This window comes from Crocuta crocuta, unplaced genomic scaffold (assembly GCF_008692635.1).
Source record: "Crocuta crocuta isolate KB4526 unplaced genomic scaffold, BGI_CrCroc_1.0 scaffold118, whole genome shotgun sequence".
Lineage (NCBI taxonomy): Eukaryota > Metazoa > Chordata > Mammalia > Carnivora > Hyaenidae > Crocuta > Crocuta crocuta.
Window position 1 is genome coordinate 7,255,492 of NW_027551558.1, and position 17,762 is coordinate 7,273,253.

At 34.7% G+C, this 17,762-nt stretch overlaps 1 protein-coding gene across 1 annotated transcript in view; it reads right to left on the minus strand.

Annotated features, from left to right (window-relative positions):
* EIF5B (eukaryotic translation initiation factor 5B) overlaps positions 1–17,762 on the minus strand; it is an 89,970-nt gene that overhangs the window by 31,516 nt on the left and 40,692 nt on the right. Inside the window, exons 7-10 of the mRNA XM_077749258.1 lie at positions 13,276–13,374; positions 12,732–12,821; positions 10,596–10,670; positions 5,868–6,154 (exon numbers count right to left, since the gene is read on the minus strand). Coding sequence (XP_077605384.1) covers positions 5,868–6,154; positions 10,596–10,670; positions 12,732–12,821; positions 13,276–13,374 — 551 coding nt within the window. The remainder of the gene's footprint in view (positions 1–5,867; positions 6,155–10,595; positions 10,671–12,731; positions 12,822–13,275; positions 13,375–17,762) is intronic.

Sequence of the window (17,762 nt, forward strand, 5' to 3'; positions counted from 1 at the left end):
AGGGAGGGAGGAAGGAAGGAAGGAAGGAAGGAAGGAAGGAAGGAAGGAAGGAAGGAAGGAAGGAAGAAATGGGAGGCCAGAAAGGCAATGGGATAACATATTCAAAGGGCTAAACAGAAAAACAAAAGCCAAACCTACCAAGCAAGAATTCTACAAGAATATCCTGTAGGAATATTATCCTTAAAAAACGAAGGTGAAATAAATAATATTTAGATTTAAAAAGAGAATTAACTGCTAGGTCAGCCTGATGAGGAATACTATAGGAAATTTACTGGGCTGAAATAACACCAGATGATCATCTCAAAGCCACATGAAAAAAGGAGCAATGGTGAAGTCATTATATAGTAAATATAAAAGACAGTAAAAAACATATCTTCTTCTATTTTCTTCTCTTAACAGATTTATTTTTAATTTTTTTTAATGTTTATTTTTGTGAGAGGAGAGCGAGTGAGCAAGAGAGCACAAGCAGGGGAGGGGCAGAGAGGGAGTCACAGAATGCAAAACAGACTCCAGGCTCTGAGCTGTCAGCACAGAGTCTGATACAGGGCTTGAATTCATGAACTGCAAGATCATGACCTGACCTAAGTTGGATGCTTAACCAACTGACCCACCCAGGCACCCCTCTCTTAACTAATTTAAATGAAAACTTTACAAAATAACATTCTAAAACTGTACAGTTGAGCTTATAGTACATAAAAATGCAATAAATATTAAAAAGAGCACAAAGGCAATGAAGGGAGGGACTAGAGTTATAGTGTAGCAAAGAAATGACACCAGACAGAAATTCAAATCCACAGGAAGAACTGAGAAATATCACAAATGTTAATATTCAGTTTAATATTAAAGAACCTATAAATATATTTCTCTTCCTTAATTCCTTTCAAATATATCAAATAAAACATCAATTAACACTACTGTTCAACTGGGTTTATAACACTTATAAACATAATATATGTTAACAACAATAACATAAAGGAAGGGGTAAGGAATAGATCTACACTGGAATAAAGTCTCTTTACTTACTATAATTAAGCTCCTAACAATCTGAAGCAAATAAGTTAAAGATGCACATTGTAATACCCACAGCAACCATGAAGAAATTTTTTAAAATGGCACAAAAAGACCTACAATGTGATGAAAACAAGTAGCAAAATGGGAGAAGAAAATCCAACCATATCCATAGTAATTTTGAAGGTAAATATATTACATAGTTTTGAGAGAGAAGAGAGACAGAGTGTCAGCAGGGGAGGGGCAGAAAGAGAGGGAGACCCAGAATCAGAAACAGGATCCAGGATCTGAGCTGTCAGCACAGAGCCTGATGTGGGGCTTGAACCCCCGAACCATAAGATCACGATCTGAGCCAAACGTGGAGGCTTAACAGACTAAGCCACCTAGGTGCCCCTCAATTGCATTTCTTCACACTAGAAATGAGAAAAAAATTTTTAACTGTGATCCCATTTGCAATAGTATCAAAAACAATACTAGTAATAAATTTAAAAGAATTACAAATCTCAAACTGTGAAAACTTCAAGACACTACTGGAAGAAACTGTAAAAGATCCAAATGAATAGAGAATCAGCCTGTTTCAATATTATTAAAATAGATGATAATTCCCCCTAAAATTGATCTATAGATTCAACACAATCTCCAGCTAAATCTGAGCAAGCTTTTTGCAGAAATTGACAGACTAACCATAAAATTTATATGGAAAAGCAAGTGACCTATAATAGCCAAAACAATCTTGAAAAGGAATCCGTATCTCAAAACTTAGTATAAAACTATCGTAATCAAGACAGTGTGGTACTAGCATAAGAACAGATAATACAGGTGAATGAAACAGAACTCCAAGTCCACAAATAAATCCTCCTATTTCTGACCTATTGAGTTGTCAAAGAAACCAAAGCAATACAATGGGAAAAGGAATAACTTTTTCAACCAATGATGCTAGTGAAATTAATAAAAAATGAACTTAGTCTCTGACCCCACATCATAAATAAAAGTTATCTTAAAACAGATTAGAGAGGGGCACCTGTGTGGCTCAGTCGGTTAAGCATCCAACTTTGGCTCAGGTCATGATCTCGCGGTCTGTTAAGTTCGGGCCCTATGTCGGCCTCTGTGCTGACAGCTCAAGAGCCTAGAGCCTGCTTCAGATGCTGTGTCTCCCCCACACCTCCCCCCCGACCCTACCCCACTTACACTCTGTCTCTCAAAAATGAATAAATGTTGAAAAAAATTTTTTTAAAGATCACAGATAGAGCTAAAGATAGAAGAAACTAAAGGCATAAATTTAGGAAAAAAAGAAAACAGGACAAAATATTCATGACATTAGGTTAGACAAAGACTGCTTTACTACAACATTAGAAGCATGCTCTATAAAAGCAAATTTTGATAAACCAACATTAACAAAATTAAAAATTTATTCACTTTGAAAGAAACTTTAAAAAAACCAAAAGAACTGTTAACAACTCAAAAAGACAAATAATAAAAATGGACAAACATTTGAGTATGTGTTTCACCAGTAAAGAAAGAGGGGCCAATAAGCAAATTGAGAAATGTTCAACATCAGAGATATGCAAATTAAAACCACAATAAGATATACTATTCCCTATCCGCTAGAATGGCTATAATTGAAAAGACAAAGGCTAAGTTTATTAGCGAGGATATAGAGAACCCTCAACTGGTTGGAATCTGTAACTGTTGGAAGAGAGTTTAGCAGTTTCTGAAAAAGTTAAATAAAGACAAATTTACCATATTATCCAGCAATTTCACTCTTAGGAATACATCCCCCCCAAAATGAAAATACACTTCCATTCAAAGATTCATATGCAAATATATATAACAGTACTATTCATAATAGCCAAAAAGTGGGAACAACTCAAATGTCCTTTACTGATAGATAGGAATAAAATATGGTATATTTATACAACAAAACATTATTTGACAATAATTACGAACAAAATTCTGATACAGCTACCACACAGATAAAGAGGGCAAGTGAAATAAGCCAGACACAAAAGGCCACATATTATATGACTGAATTTACAACAGTTCCTCCTTATTCAAGGGGTGGTGATACATTCCAAGACCCCCAGTGGATGCCTGATACTGCAGATAGTACCAAACCCTATATATTTTCTTCTACACATATCAATGATAAATTTGTAAATGAAGCACAGTAAAAGATTAACGATAGTAATAAAATACAAGGATAACAATATACTGCAATAGAAGTTATGTACATCTGGTCTCTCTCAAAGTATTTTATTATACTGCCACTCACCCTTCTTATGATGATGTGAAATTATGAAATGCCTATGTAATGAGATGAAATGAGATGAACGACATAGTATTAGGCTACTACTGACCTCCTGACAATACATCATCAGGAGGAGGATCAGCTGCTTCCAGAATGCAGCTGACTACAGGTAACTAAAACCATGGAAAGCAAAACTGTAGATGGGGGGACTGGGAGGGTGGGCATAGGAACTGTTGTATTATGTATAGGGCTAGGAATAGAGAATGATGCAAACTGGTGTAAGAAATCTTCCTGCGGTGATGAAAATATTCTAAAGGTGAGGTGTGACAATGGATGCACAACTCTGATTTACAAAATGTCACTGAATTATACACTTAAAATGGATCAATTCTTTAGTATGTAGATCTCAACAGGGCTGCTTAAAAAAACTATTGTGCTAAGAGGTCCATAGCATATTATGTGAAAAAAGAATATGTGTCTACAAAATTTATTATCTAACATCGTTTTTTTTAATGTCTATATTTTGAGAGACACAAAACAAGTGGGGGAGGGGCAGAGAGAGAGCAAGAAAGGAAGAGAATCTTAAGCAGGCTCCACGCTGTTGGCAGGCAGCCCATGTGGGGCTCAATCTCACGAACCATGAGATCATGACCCGAACTGAAATCAAGAGTCAGGTGCTTAACTGACTAAGCCACCCAGGCACCCCTTAGTTTTAATTAAACATTTTTTTTTTTTTAATGTTTTATTTATTTCTGAGAGAGAGACAGCGTGAGCAGGGGAGGGTCAGAGAGAGAGGGAGACAGAGACTCTGAAACAGGCTCCAGGCTCTGAGCTGTCAGCACAGAGCCCAACGCGGGGCTCGAACCCACAAACTGTGAGATCATGACCTGAGCCAAAGTCGGAAGCTTAACCGACTGAGCCACCCAGGCGCCCCTAATTAAACATGTTTAAAAACCTGAAGCTCTGGGGGGCCTTGGGGGACTCAGTCAGTTAAGCATCTGACTTAGGCTCAGGTCATGATCTCATGGTTTGTGGGTTCCAGCCCCACACTGGGCTCTGTGCTGACAACTCAGAGCCCGGAGCCTGCTTTGGATTCTGTGTCTCCCCTTCTCTCTGCCCCTCCCCTGCTCATGCTCTGTCTCTCTCTATCTCTCAAAAATAAATAAATGTTTAAAAAAAAAAACAAACTTGAAGCTTGTGTACAGCACTATGAACAAGTCTAAAGTGAGATAATGGGGAAACTTTTACTTTCTGCTTTACACCCATTGTTCTTAAATGATCATATTAAGAACTGTCTCTCACAAATGGGTAAAGAGAAGGGAGCTGGCTTGAGTTATGGGAAGCAGCAGTTGTAATGACAATGGGAAGGGAGTGGCTCTGGTATCTAGTCAGTGGAAAGCAGGGATGCTGTTTAACATCCCAAATGAAGAGGACCGTCCTCCACAACAAAATTATATGGCCTAAAACTGTCAATAGTGATAGAGTAAGAAATTCCAACTTATAACAAGCCTTCTTAAGAAATTCTGAAAACGTATCCCTTTGTAGACTTTACAGAAAAATGAGGCAAACACAGATATACAGGTTATTAAAACAAAAAATTGAAAAATTAGGATAAATGAAAAAAATATTTAATATATATTTTTTATTATAGAAACTGAGAGAGTCTAAAACAGGCTCCATGCTCAGCACAGTGTCTGATGCAGGACTTGATCCCACAATACTGGAATCATGACCTGAGCCAAAATCAAGAGTTGGCCACTCAACCAAATGAGCCACCCAGGCACCCCGTTTTAAATAGAAACACTAAAATTAGCTTTAAAATGGTTTTGCATCTTCAAGCAAACTAGTCTTTATTGTATTATTTATACTAAGCGGACATAATTCAAGAAAATCCTCAAGTCTACTGCATTACATAGGAAAAATATAAAAGTCTGCTAGGTTATGTACGTTTTACTAGTAAGATGCCTCATTAACCCACCAGATTTAAACAACTAAAGTAATCCAACGACTCACAGTGACTGACCTAAAATACACAAGGCAAACACTAGTTACTAGTGTTTATGACTAGAGGGTATATGCTCAGAGTATCTCTGCATATTGATAAACCATCACTCAAAGAGCACATCAAAATTTGGAGAAAACAAGAAATAAACAATTAAGCAGTATACCATTATGACTTAGATGAGGGAGTAAGGTCCTTCGGTTAGATCAGTGTCAAAGACCTGTTGTCTACCCCAAGGTCATAAATATTTTGTTCTGCCTTTTTCCCTAAATTTATACCTTTAGTTTCTTACATCTTTAGCTCTATCTCTGATCTGTTTTAAGATAACTTTTATGCATGATGTGAGGTGAGAGACTAAACCCTTTTCCTTAATTTAACTAGCATCATTGGTTGAGAAAGGTATCCTTTTCCCACTGAACTGCTTCGGCATTTTTGACAAATCAAAAATCAGAAACATGAGGGTTTATTCCTGGGCTTTCAGTTCTGTTTCATTCATCTGTATTATCTGTTCTCATGCCACTACTACATTGTCTTTACTTCAGAGTACAGTTCTAATGATCCCAGAGGAGTGGAGAGGAAAGGAGTAAAGAGAAATGGGAAAATAAATACCTCAATTCTCCGTTTGGCTTTGTCATAAGCCCTTTCTTCTTTAGTTCGATCATCATCAGAGTCATATTCAGAGTCTGAACTCATTTCTTTACTTGATTTTTTATCTAACATTTTCCCCGCTTCTTTCTCATCTGACACCTTTTCATCTTCTTCATCACCTTCACTGCCTTCACTTTCTCCTTCCTCTTCCTCTTCCTCTTCACTCTCTTCCTCTTCACTCTCTTCCTCTTCCTCCTCCTCCTCCTCTTCAGGGTTTTCTTTTACTTCTATATGCACCGTGTTTTCTTCTTTTAGGAAAAAAGATTTTAAAATAAATGAAAGTTAAAACTGGATTTCTATAAGGGGAAATACTACTACTAAGGGTGCACTAAGTAAGGCAGTAACATTATAAAACACTAATGCTAAATTGTTTTCATCCATTATGAAAGCAAAGTGTTGGTCAACATTCTACAATGAAGATTGCCATTTAATGGTAAAAACTTAATATATTACTCAGACAACCTAAAGACAGAAAAGGAACACAGTGAGGGCAACACAATGCTTAGAATTTCTTTCTCTTGGGAGTCATTGCTGATTCTGCATTTGTTCTTAGCACAAAGGAAGAGAAGCAATGGTCATTTGCTGATTCTGGAGAAGGTGAAAGGCTAAACAGTGCTTAGGGGGTTCAGGCATTGGGTCTATTAAGGACTCAGGGGGGTAAGGTAGACCATTCTTTATTATGCAGTGAAATCCTGGAGAACTGCACCCTAGCAGTTAGAATAAACAGAAAATAAACAGGACCCCCCTGTTAACTGGCCAATCACCTCCAGATTTTATCAATTCTAAATCTGGAATAAGATGATGCCATATTGCTAGTTCATTCCAATTCCTGGTTGATTGTACACATAAATTTTCCCTGGAGAAAGAAAACACCATCCAAATTATTTTTACACTTTTATAAGTATAATATCCAGTCCAATATATGAAAATAATGAGTCACCTGAAAAAACAATTCACATGATAGAAGCCAGCATACAGAAACCCACAAAACATCGAGGTTTTAAAACCAAAGTTTAAAACTGACCATATTTCTAACATCCAGGAAGCAAAAGAGAAGATTTAAAATTTTAGAAAGCAAATAACTATAAAAAATAGTTAAATGGAATATCTAAAGCTAGAAAACACTGGAGACAAAACTAGGAACCCAAAAGATGGGTTTAACAGGAAAGGAAAAACAGATGAGGAGAAAATTAGTGAACCAGAAGACAGATCAGAAGAAACAGTCTAGAAAGAACCATGGAGATTCAATTAGGTGAAATACACAGAAAAGATGACACACTGATATAATAGGAAGGTATATTATAGGCATAACTAGAATCCCTGAGAAGAAATATGGTTCACAACATTGTAAAATGGATAAAAACATAAAACCATACATTGACAAAGTTCTTCAGGCAGAATAAATAAAAGGAAATTGACCCTGGCCACATCATAATAAAACTGCTAAAAGCCAAAGACACGTTAAAACTTTAGGCTGATATCTGACTTCTCAACAGAAACAATGAAAGCTAACACAAGGGAATAGTATCTTTAAAATGTTAAAGAGAATTTCAACAAAGAGTTCCTCACTCAATAAATACACCCTTCAAGAATTAAGATTAGATAATGGTATTTTTTGAAAAGCAAAAATGGAATGCCTCACTAACAGATTCGTACTAAAGGAAATGCTAAAAGGTGTTCTTCAGGCAAGAAAAAATCTCAAGTGGAAGGTCAGAGATGCAAAAAAAAAAAAAAAATGAAACACAACAAAAAGCTTACAGTATGAGTAAACTTAAGCTAAGCTATTATGGGATTTAAAACAGAATTAAAATAAATAATAATAATAATATATAAATTGAGAAGTGGATAAATGTTCATGCATTCCATGGAAAGAATAGAGGGTTCATGTGTACCCTGGAAAGAGGGAAACATTAAACACTAATAGTTCAAATATTTTTTGTTAAAAAGGATTATTTTTATCCTAAAGTAACCATTAAAAGTGGAAAAGTATACAACTTCCAAGCTCATGGAAGGAGAAAAATATGGAATTTAAAAAACAAAACAAAACAAAAAACCCAACCCCAAACATGGTTAGAAGGGAGAAAAAAAGAAACAGAACAAATAATGACTAAATAAGATAATAAACACACATCATTAACTACATCAAGGTTTAAATGTAATGGGCTAAGTGGTCTAGGTAAAAATAAAGATTGACAAACTGGATTTAAAAATCTCAAATATGTGCTATTTAAGGAGACAAAAAAAGTTATAAAAATAGAAAAAGAATATGTAAATCAAAGCTGGTAGAGCCATATTAATATCACATAAAGTATACTTTAAGGCAAAAGGCATTACTAGAAATAAAATATAAATAAAACAGAACAGAATAACAAATCAGTGCATCAATTCATCAAAAAATGAAGTGTATTCACCTAATAATATAGCACTAAAATATATTAAGCAAAATTAACAGAACTCAGGGATAAACAGACAATTTACAATTATGGCAGGAGATTTTAACCCACCATTCTCAGTAACAGAAAAAAAGGCACTCCAGAAAAAAAAGAATAAAAAACACTGAACAAAATGATAAGCAAATCTGATTAACAGTTTACCCTTGAACCACGTGGAGGTTAGAGACGCTGATGCCCTCCATCGTCGAAAATCCTGTATAACTTTTGACTCCTCAAAAACCTAACTACTAATAGCATACCACTGACTCTAAGCCTTATTAATAACATAGTTGATTAGCACATATTTTCTATGCTATCTGTATTATATACTATATTCTTACAATAAACTAAACCAGAGAAATAACAATGAATAAAATCTAAAGGAAAAAAAATATAAATAACACCAAATTTACCGAAAAAAATTTGCACGAGTGAACTCCTAGAGTTCAAACCCATGTTCAAGGGTAACTCTATAGAGAACAAGGCACACAAGTACTGCAGAATATAAACTCCTTCCAATCACATATTAAGCATTTACTATAATCAACCATGTGTTAGGTTGTAAATTAATTCTCAACATATTTCAATTTTTTTAATGCTTATTTATTTCTGAGAGAGAGAGACAGCATGCAAGAGTGGAGGGGGCTGAGGGAGAAAGAGACACAGAATCCAAAGCAGGCTCCAGGTTCTGAGCTATCAGCACAAGGCTCAAACTCACAAACTATGAGATCATGACCTAAGCCAAAGTCAGACGCTTAACCTACTGAGCTACCCAGGCACCCCACTCAACAGATTTCAAAAGGTAGAACCATTTATATTGTCTAATCTCAATGAAGAAACAAGAAAATAATCAGAAAATCCCACTTTTGTAAATTAAAAACTACACTTCTATAAATCAGGTAAAACATATTAAAATGAAAATTTTAAAATAATATCAGAACTTGTAAAATTTGGCTAAAGCAGTGCTTAAAAAAAATTTAGTTTTAAAAACATGTTTTAGGTGTTGGCCAGGATGTGGGGGAAAAGGAAGCCTCTTACACTGTTGGTGGGAATGCGAACTGGTACAGACACAGTGGAAAACAATATGGAGGTTCCTCAAGAAGTTAAAAATAGAACTACCTTATGATCCAGTAATCACACTACTGGGCACAAACAATGAAGTCTTGGCATTTTCCAAAAACAACATGGATGGAGCTAGAGTGTCTAACACTAAGCGAAATACATCAGTCAAAGAAAAACAAATATGATATGATTTTACTCATACGTGCGTGGAATTTAAGACACAAAACAAATGAGCAAAGGGCATACGAAAGAGAGAAACAGACAAACCAAGAAAAAGACTCTTAACTACAGAGAACAAACTGATGGTTACCAGAGGCCGGATAGGGGTGGCGGATTAATAGGTGACGGGGATTAAGGAGTACACTTGCTGTGATGAGCACCAGTTGATATACGGGATTGTTGAAACACTATATCATACACTGGAAACTAAGAGAACACTGTATGCTAACTAACTGGAATTAAAACAAAAACTTCAACAAAAGATAAAAACCCACATATATTAAGGGAAAAAAACTCTAAAAAAAACAAAACAAAACAAACAAAAAAACCCCAAATATCCATCTTAAGAAGTTAGGGGGGAAAAAACAGAAAATTAAAATCAAAGGAAGTAGACCCATAATAACAAAGTAATAACACAGAAAAATTGTTTATTCATATTGATTAGGCACTATTTACTTGCATTATCTTCGTATTAAGTTTTAAGTTAAAGGGGCTTTTGGTAGGCTACCTTTAATAACCTAATCCCATTTATAACATCACTCAGAAAAAAAAACATATATGTATACATATTTCAAAGTTTATTTTTGAGAGTGTGTGTGCGCACACAGGGGAGGGGCAGAGACAGAGGGAGAGAGAGAATCCGAAGCAGGCACCCGATATGGGGCTTAAACTCATGAACCATGAGAACACACCCTGAGGTAAAATCAAGAGTCAGGACACAACCAACTGAGACATCCAGGCACCCCTGGAAAAAAAAAATGCATTTTAAATACTGGGATCTTATGAAAAACCACTTACTCATAAAATGAGGATCCACATGAGGATTTGGGAACCATGGCAACAGAGAAATCAAGACTGGTTTTTATTCTCAGAAATGTTCATATGGCTTTCATAATCAGAAGACTGACCATTCTTTCAAATATACACACTTCTAATAACCACGAGATTTATCAATGTGTACTTATGAGCTATTTACCTTTTTCTCTCTCCTCATCGCTGACCATAGCTTCCCAATCATCCAATCCAGCATCTTCAGTTTCTTCTTCCTCTTCTGTAAATAAAGGTTTTTGTTAAAGACATAGAAATCATCTAGAAATAAGGAATTACTTTTAGAAAAAATTGGAAAATTATGCTGACATTAAAAATGCTTTAATTATGCAAAAACACACATACACTCTCATTGTCTTTGTAACTATGTTTTCACTACAGCTAGTGTTAGTTATAAACTTACTATTTCCAAATGCTGCACAATTACCTAGAATTCTGAATATACAAAATTACACTTAACCTAGATTTCACATTTGATGTAATTGAAATATTAGAAACTGACACTTACATGTTTTGTTAGATTTAGAAAAGAGCAGATGATCATACTCCTCAGTTCTTGAGCAATACTCCTCAGTTCTTAAGCAAAAATGAAATTTCACAAGAGTCCCCCAACCTTATCTAAAGTCTTGCTTTCTGCATTTTCAGTTACCCATAGTGAACTGTGATCTCAAAGCAGACAATCCTCCTTCTAACATATGGTCAGGAGGTCAACAGTAGTCTAATATTACATCACAACGCCTACATCATTCATCTCACTTCATCACATGAGTGTTTTATCACATCACATCATCACAAGAAGAGTGAATGCAGTACAGTATTTTAAAAGAAAAAAAAAACTACATTCACCTTTTATTACAATATACTGCTCTGATTGTTCATGTTATTACTTGTTGTTCTTCATCTCTTACTGTGCCTAATTTATAAATTAACCTCTACCACAGGTATGTATGTAAAGGGGAAAACATACTATAGAATTCAGTACAATCTGCAGTTTAAGGCATCCATTGGGTGTTTTGGAGCATATCCCCTGCAGATAAGAGGAGACTGTTTACTGCATCTTAATTTTTATCTTTCAAACTTCTACTTCATATTGAAGAATTTACCACTTTTTTTTTTTTTTTTGCTTTAACCTCTACAGGGACATATAAATACTACTTAAATTATATTGCTACAGGTACAAAGCTGTATCTCTACTCCAGTTGAAAATAATAAGAGAGTATCTGCTGGCAATCCAAAAGTATCCAGAAAGGTATAATTTCAAATTAAAGATTTAATACTCTCAATATTAATGAGACTTTTTTACGAAATCCAATAAAGCAAAGCTATTCTCAAATCAAAGGACATGTGGTATTTGCTTCTCTGTAATAATTATTACCTGACAACAAGTTTGGTTGAATCATCTTAAGGAAGAGGAAATGAGTCAGGTCCATGTACCCCAAACATCCTTCTAAATTAGCAATTATTCCTAATGTTACAAATGTCACCTAAAATAATGGACTGCTATTAAACATATCAACCTAATTCCTCTAATGTTATGTTAGGCTGAGGTGTACTAAGTAAATGACCCTTTTTATACTAAGAACAGAAGAGGAAAAGAAGGAAAGGAACCAGAAATGATATCTTTCACCAGTGTGGGTCAGTCTTGACTTTCTCTTGCTTTTTATTCCCACTCCAACCTTTAAACTGTGGAGATTCTCTTGATATTATTACTATACATTTAGCTAGCTCTGGCTCTATCAATATCTAGTCTAATGAAATAGAACAATGTTTACCTTAAAGGAAAAAAAAAGGCAAAGATTTCTCTCCAACCTCAAAACACACACACACACACACACACACACACACACACACACACAGAATGAATAAACTGAATCCTCTTACTGATTCAGTAAATAAAAGCTGACCTATAAGGAGGTTTAAAAACATCAATTTGTATGACTCTTAAAAAGTTCTCATTAAAATGCTACCAATTTTTTTTCCAAAAGATTAAAGAAAGAACTTCACGCTACTTGGCACCACCTAAGATTTCTGACCCATAAATAAAAACATCAGAAAAAAATCTAAAAACTTCTATCCTCCCTACATTTTATTGACACTACTCAAAAGAAAACTGATTCAAGTCTTCTACAATTTTTCAAAATGGAAGTGGAAAAAAATGGCTTAGAGAAAAGAAGTACGAAAAAGACCATCCTGCCAGATATTTGGTTTCCCCACGTTAATGACTAATACAACTTCTGACACACCAATGCTATTTAATAGGAAGCAATTAGTCAGTGCTACTGGCCTGGTTCAACAGGAGGTGGTGTCTCTTCCTTTTCTGGTACTCCTTGGTCTACAACTTCAACAGCAGCACTTAATTCTATTGGTTCAGATACTGAAAACAAGGCAGAAACCAAGTTAACAATACTTTTTCAGTGCATAGTTTCTGTTAGGATACTCTGGTAGGTACCGAATAAAAACCAGTAGTACAAACATGAATTCTTTAGCAAGTTTAGAAAATGTTTAAATATCATATATATTACAGGAAAGAGATTTTCTTTCTGCTCAAGGAATAGAACGTAAAATTACAAAAGGCTGAGAAGGAAACAAAGAAAAAATAATTAATGGTTCTTAGGTACGATCTAGGTTTTTCAAATGAAACCACTTTTCCATTAACCTATCATTTATATCAGCTGAGAATGATTAACAATAACAGGAAAAAAGGTATAAGACATTAAGTTTCAATATGTAATTCTGATTTGTGGTTTCTTTAAAAGACATTATTTTTAATGTTGTAGGAGAAAGGCACACAGAATATTTTTATATCATTGGTCACTTTGTATACAAACCTTCTTTATTTTCCAGCTGCTGTAGTGTTTTTTTCTTCTTTCTATCTTCATAAATTGGCCTTTTCTTTGGCAAAGAGTCTTTTGATGGCACTTCAACACCTAAGTGTAAGAATGAAAATGTTGAGATTTATGCTATTTGAGTATCATTTAAGAAATGCTACTTGAAAAGGTAACATTTCATTCACCCCAGAGATACACACACTGAAATATAAAAGAACATTCATGGAAAAATCTGTTTTTTATGTGAGGCGTTCTAAAATTTACGTACACTAAAATTCTACTTTTTTGGTATCCAGTTCTCTGATTTTTGACAGATGAGTAGAATTATTTAACACAATGAAGATAAAGAAAAATTCCATCATCTTAGGTTGTTCTGTGTAGTCAAATCCTATACACATCCTTAACCCCTAGCAACCACATATCTGTTCTCCATCCCAGAAGATTTACTTTTTCCAAAATATCACAGAAATGAAACCTTACAGTCTGGGCTATTGTCATCATAATGGATTTTAGAGTCATCCTCATTGTTGTTTGTACTAATACTTCATTTCTTTTTATTGGTGAGTAGCATTCCATTCTAAGTACAGTTCCATTATTTTTTTAGATGACTGAAGGACATCTGAGTTGTTTCCAGTTTTTGACAATTACGAATTAAACTGCTACAAACATTTGTATCCAAGTTTTTATGTGAACATTTCTTTGTGGTAAATATTCTGAAGAAGGAATGATGGGACATTATGTAAGTATGTGTTTAATTTTGTGAGAAACTGCTAACTGTCTTCCAAACTGGCTTTACAGTTTTGCATTCCAACCAGTAAAGTAGGTGAGTTCCTACTGTTCTGCATACTTGCCAGAAAAAGACAGATGTTTTAAATGTAATTATTTCAATAAATATGTAGTGAAAGCTCATTGTGGTCTTAATTTGAGTTTCTATAATGACTAATGTTAAACATTCTTTTCATTGATAATAGTTTCTTGAAGTGTCTGTTCAAATCTTTTGCCCATTTTTAAATACGGTTGTTGCTTTTCTATTGTTGTTGAATAGAGTTATCTTCTCACATTCTGCATATTAATCCTTTGTCCAATATAGGATTTTGAGGTATATTGTCTTTGAATTCTCTCAATGGTGTCTTTTGCAAAGCAAGTTTTTGACTGGGCTTCCTCAAATTTGTTCCTTTTATGAATTTATGCTTTTTAAGTTAACCTAATCACCAACACAAGGTCACAAAGACTTTGTTTTCCCTTACAGTTTTGTAGTTGTACATTTATATTTAGATTTATGATCTTTTTTGTGTTAATTTTTATATAACTGGGTTTAGAACTACACTTTTGGTTTTTTCAGGTTTTTGGTTTTGCATATAGATACTGAATTGTTCCAGTATTAGTTGTTGCAAACACTGTATTTTACTTACTAAATTGCCTTTTACCTATGACAGAAAAAACAAACTGACTATATACAGACTATTCTGGTGATTTGTCTTTATTGCTGCTTTTGCCATTATCACACAGTAGTGATGACCACAGCTTTACAGTAAGTCTTAAAATCAGGTACAGTATTCTGAGTCCTTCAAGTATATTCTTTTCAAAATTATTTTGGCCATTCTAACTCCTTCCTCTTTTCATACACATTTTAGAAATAGCTTATAGATACTCACAAAATATCCTGCTGCAAGTTTAACTGAGATTGCACTGAATCTACAGATATTTTTAGAGAACTGATTATCTTAACAATGTCAAGTTTTCCTAACCATGAATGCAACACTTCTCCATTTACAAAGGTCTCTGATTATTTTCATCAGTGTTTTTTATAGTTTTCAGCATACAAGTCCCACAAATATTAGAATTATAACTGAGTGTTTTAATTTATTTTTTGGGTGGGGTGCTATTGTAAATAACACTGTTTTGACTTTCAGTTGTTAATAGCTAGCATACAGATATACAATTGGTATTTACATACTGGCCCTATCTATAACCTTGTTAATCTCATTTATTAGTTGCAGGGTTTCATGTTTTTTCAGTGGTATTTCATGGTATTTTCTATGTAAACAACTGTCATCTGTGAATAGAGTTTTACTTCTTCCTTCCAATCTGTAGGTCTTTTACTTTTTTTTCTTTCCCCTAATTACTCACACTAGGATGTTCCAGTACAATGTGGAATGACTGTGGTGAAAGTGGACATCCTTGCCTTAATTAACATTATTAGGGTTTAGCAGCCATAATTCACCTCTAAGTGCAACATTGTGTGTTTTTCTATAGATCTCTTTTAGCAAAATAAAGAACTTTTCTATCACTATTCTACTTTGTGAATTTCTATCCTATATGGATGTTGAATTTTGTCAAATAATTTTTCTGCATCTATGTAGTTTTGCTTCTTTAATCACATTTACTGATTTTCAAATGGAACCAGTCTTCATTCCCAGGATAAAACCCACTTCATCATGACAGATTGTAAGTTTTGACAGTTTGTGTCTTTTAAGGAATAGCCTTATTTTATCTAAGCATTTGAATCTATTAGCAGAGAGCTGTTCACAGTATTGCCTTATCATCATTTTAACATCTAGAAATCTATAATGATGATATCCCTCCCCACTCTTTCCTACTGGCATCAGTAATTTGTGTCTTGTCTCTTTTTTCTACCTAGCCAATCTAGAAGTTTATCATTTTTATTGATCTTTTCAAAGTACTAACTTCTGGCGTCAATGATTTTCTATTAAGTATTGTTTTATACTGCATTGTTTTCTGCATTTTTCTTTCTGCTTATTTTGCTCTTCTTTTTTTAGTTTAAATGGGAAGCTTAGACTACTGATCTGAAATCTTCTTTTTCTCTAAAACCAACATTTAATACTATAAATTCCCCCTCTCAGCACTGCTTTAGCTGCATCCCACAAATTTTAATATGCTGTATTTACCTTCTTTTTTCCTAATTCAAGACACTTCCTTTTTTCTTTTAATAGTTTATTTATTTTTGAGACAGATAGCATGAGTGGGGGAGGGGCAGAGAGAGAGAGGGAGACAACAGAATCCGAAACAGGCTCCAGGCTCTGAGCCGTCAGCACAGAGCCTGGCGTGGGGCTCGAACCCACAAACCGTGAGGTCCAACCTGAGCTGAAGTCGGGCTCTTAACCAACTGAGCCACTCAGGCACCCCTCCTAATTCAAGATACTTTCTAATTTTCAGTAAGACTTCTTCCTGAACTCAGGGGTTAATAAGAAGTGTGGTTTAATTTCCAAATATTTATTGATTTTATAGATATATTTCTTTATTCACTTCTAGTTTAATTCTGGTTTGGTCCCCCCAAAGCACTGTATGATTTCAAATCTTTTAAATGTTTTAACATTTATTTTTATGGCTCCCCAAAAATGGTCTATCTTGGTGAATGTGAACTTGTGGTTAGGTACATACACATAAGATTATTTTAAATTTCTGAGGTGTTCACTTTTTATTATTATGCAGTGTAGCTCTTTATTTTTGGTAATTTTACTTGTTCTGAAGTACTTCGGATTAATATAACAACTCCAGCCTTCTTTTGGTATCTGTTTTTACCATTCTATCTATAGCAGTATATGTAAGTGGATTTATTGTAGATAGCACATACGTAGCTGGCTCCTGGTTTCTGCCTCTTTTAATTAATATATTTAGGGGCACCTCAGTGGCTCAGTCGGTTAAGGCACCAACTTCAGTTCAGGTTACAATCTCATGTTTGTGAGTTCAAGCCCTGTGTCAGGCTCTGTGCTGACAGCTCAAGAGCCTGGAGCCTGCTTCGAATTCTGTGTCTCCCTCTCTCTCTGCCCCTCGCCTGTCTCTCTCTCAAAATTAAATAAACATTAAAAAGAAAAAAGATATAATTAACATATTTAGACCGTTCACATTTTAATTATTAATATAGTTCATTTTAGGTCTATCATTTTATTATTTGGTTTGTTACCTCTGTTTTCCATTTCTCTTTTCACCTTCTCCTGCTTTCTTTTGCATTATGTGAATATATTTTAGATTTCCTTTTTAATATATCTACTAACTTTTAGTTTTAATCTTATTTAATGGCTGCTGTAGAAATTAGAATATTTATAACTGACTTTCCACAGTATACTTAGAATGGTATTTCAGCTGGTACATACATGAGCCATAGAGGTAAATCTGGGTCTTGGGCACTAGTTTATATCATGGATCAGTTCTTAAAGTTTAGGCTATCCTTCTTTGGGTCTCTTCTAAACACACAGAACTTACAGTAAGCCTGGGATTTGTATCCATTCATCAACAGAATTGTAGATTCTTCTGTCACTGCTCCCCTACCCTGCAATTTCCCCTATGCTCTATGGCTCCCAGGAACCCCCTTTTCTAGTCCCTCTGGCCAAGAAGATGAGGTCCTCTCAGAACTTTACCCTTTATGTTTTGAAGTTCCACATAAGTGGAGCTGCCATTTGGCCCCAAGAGAAAAAAGTAAATAAACAAACAAAAACCTCTTCAGACATCAGAGACCCTTTCTCTGA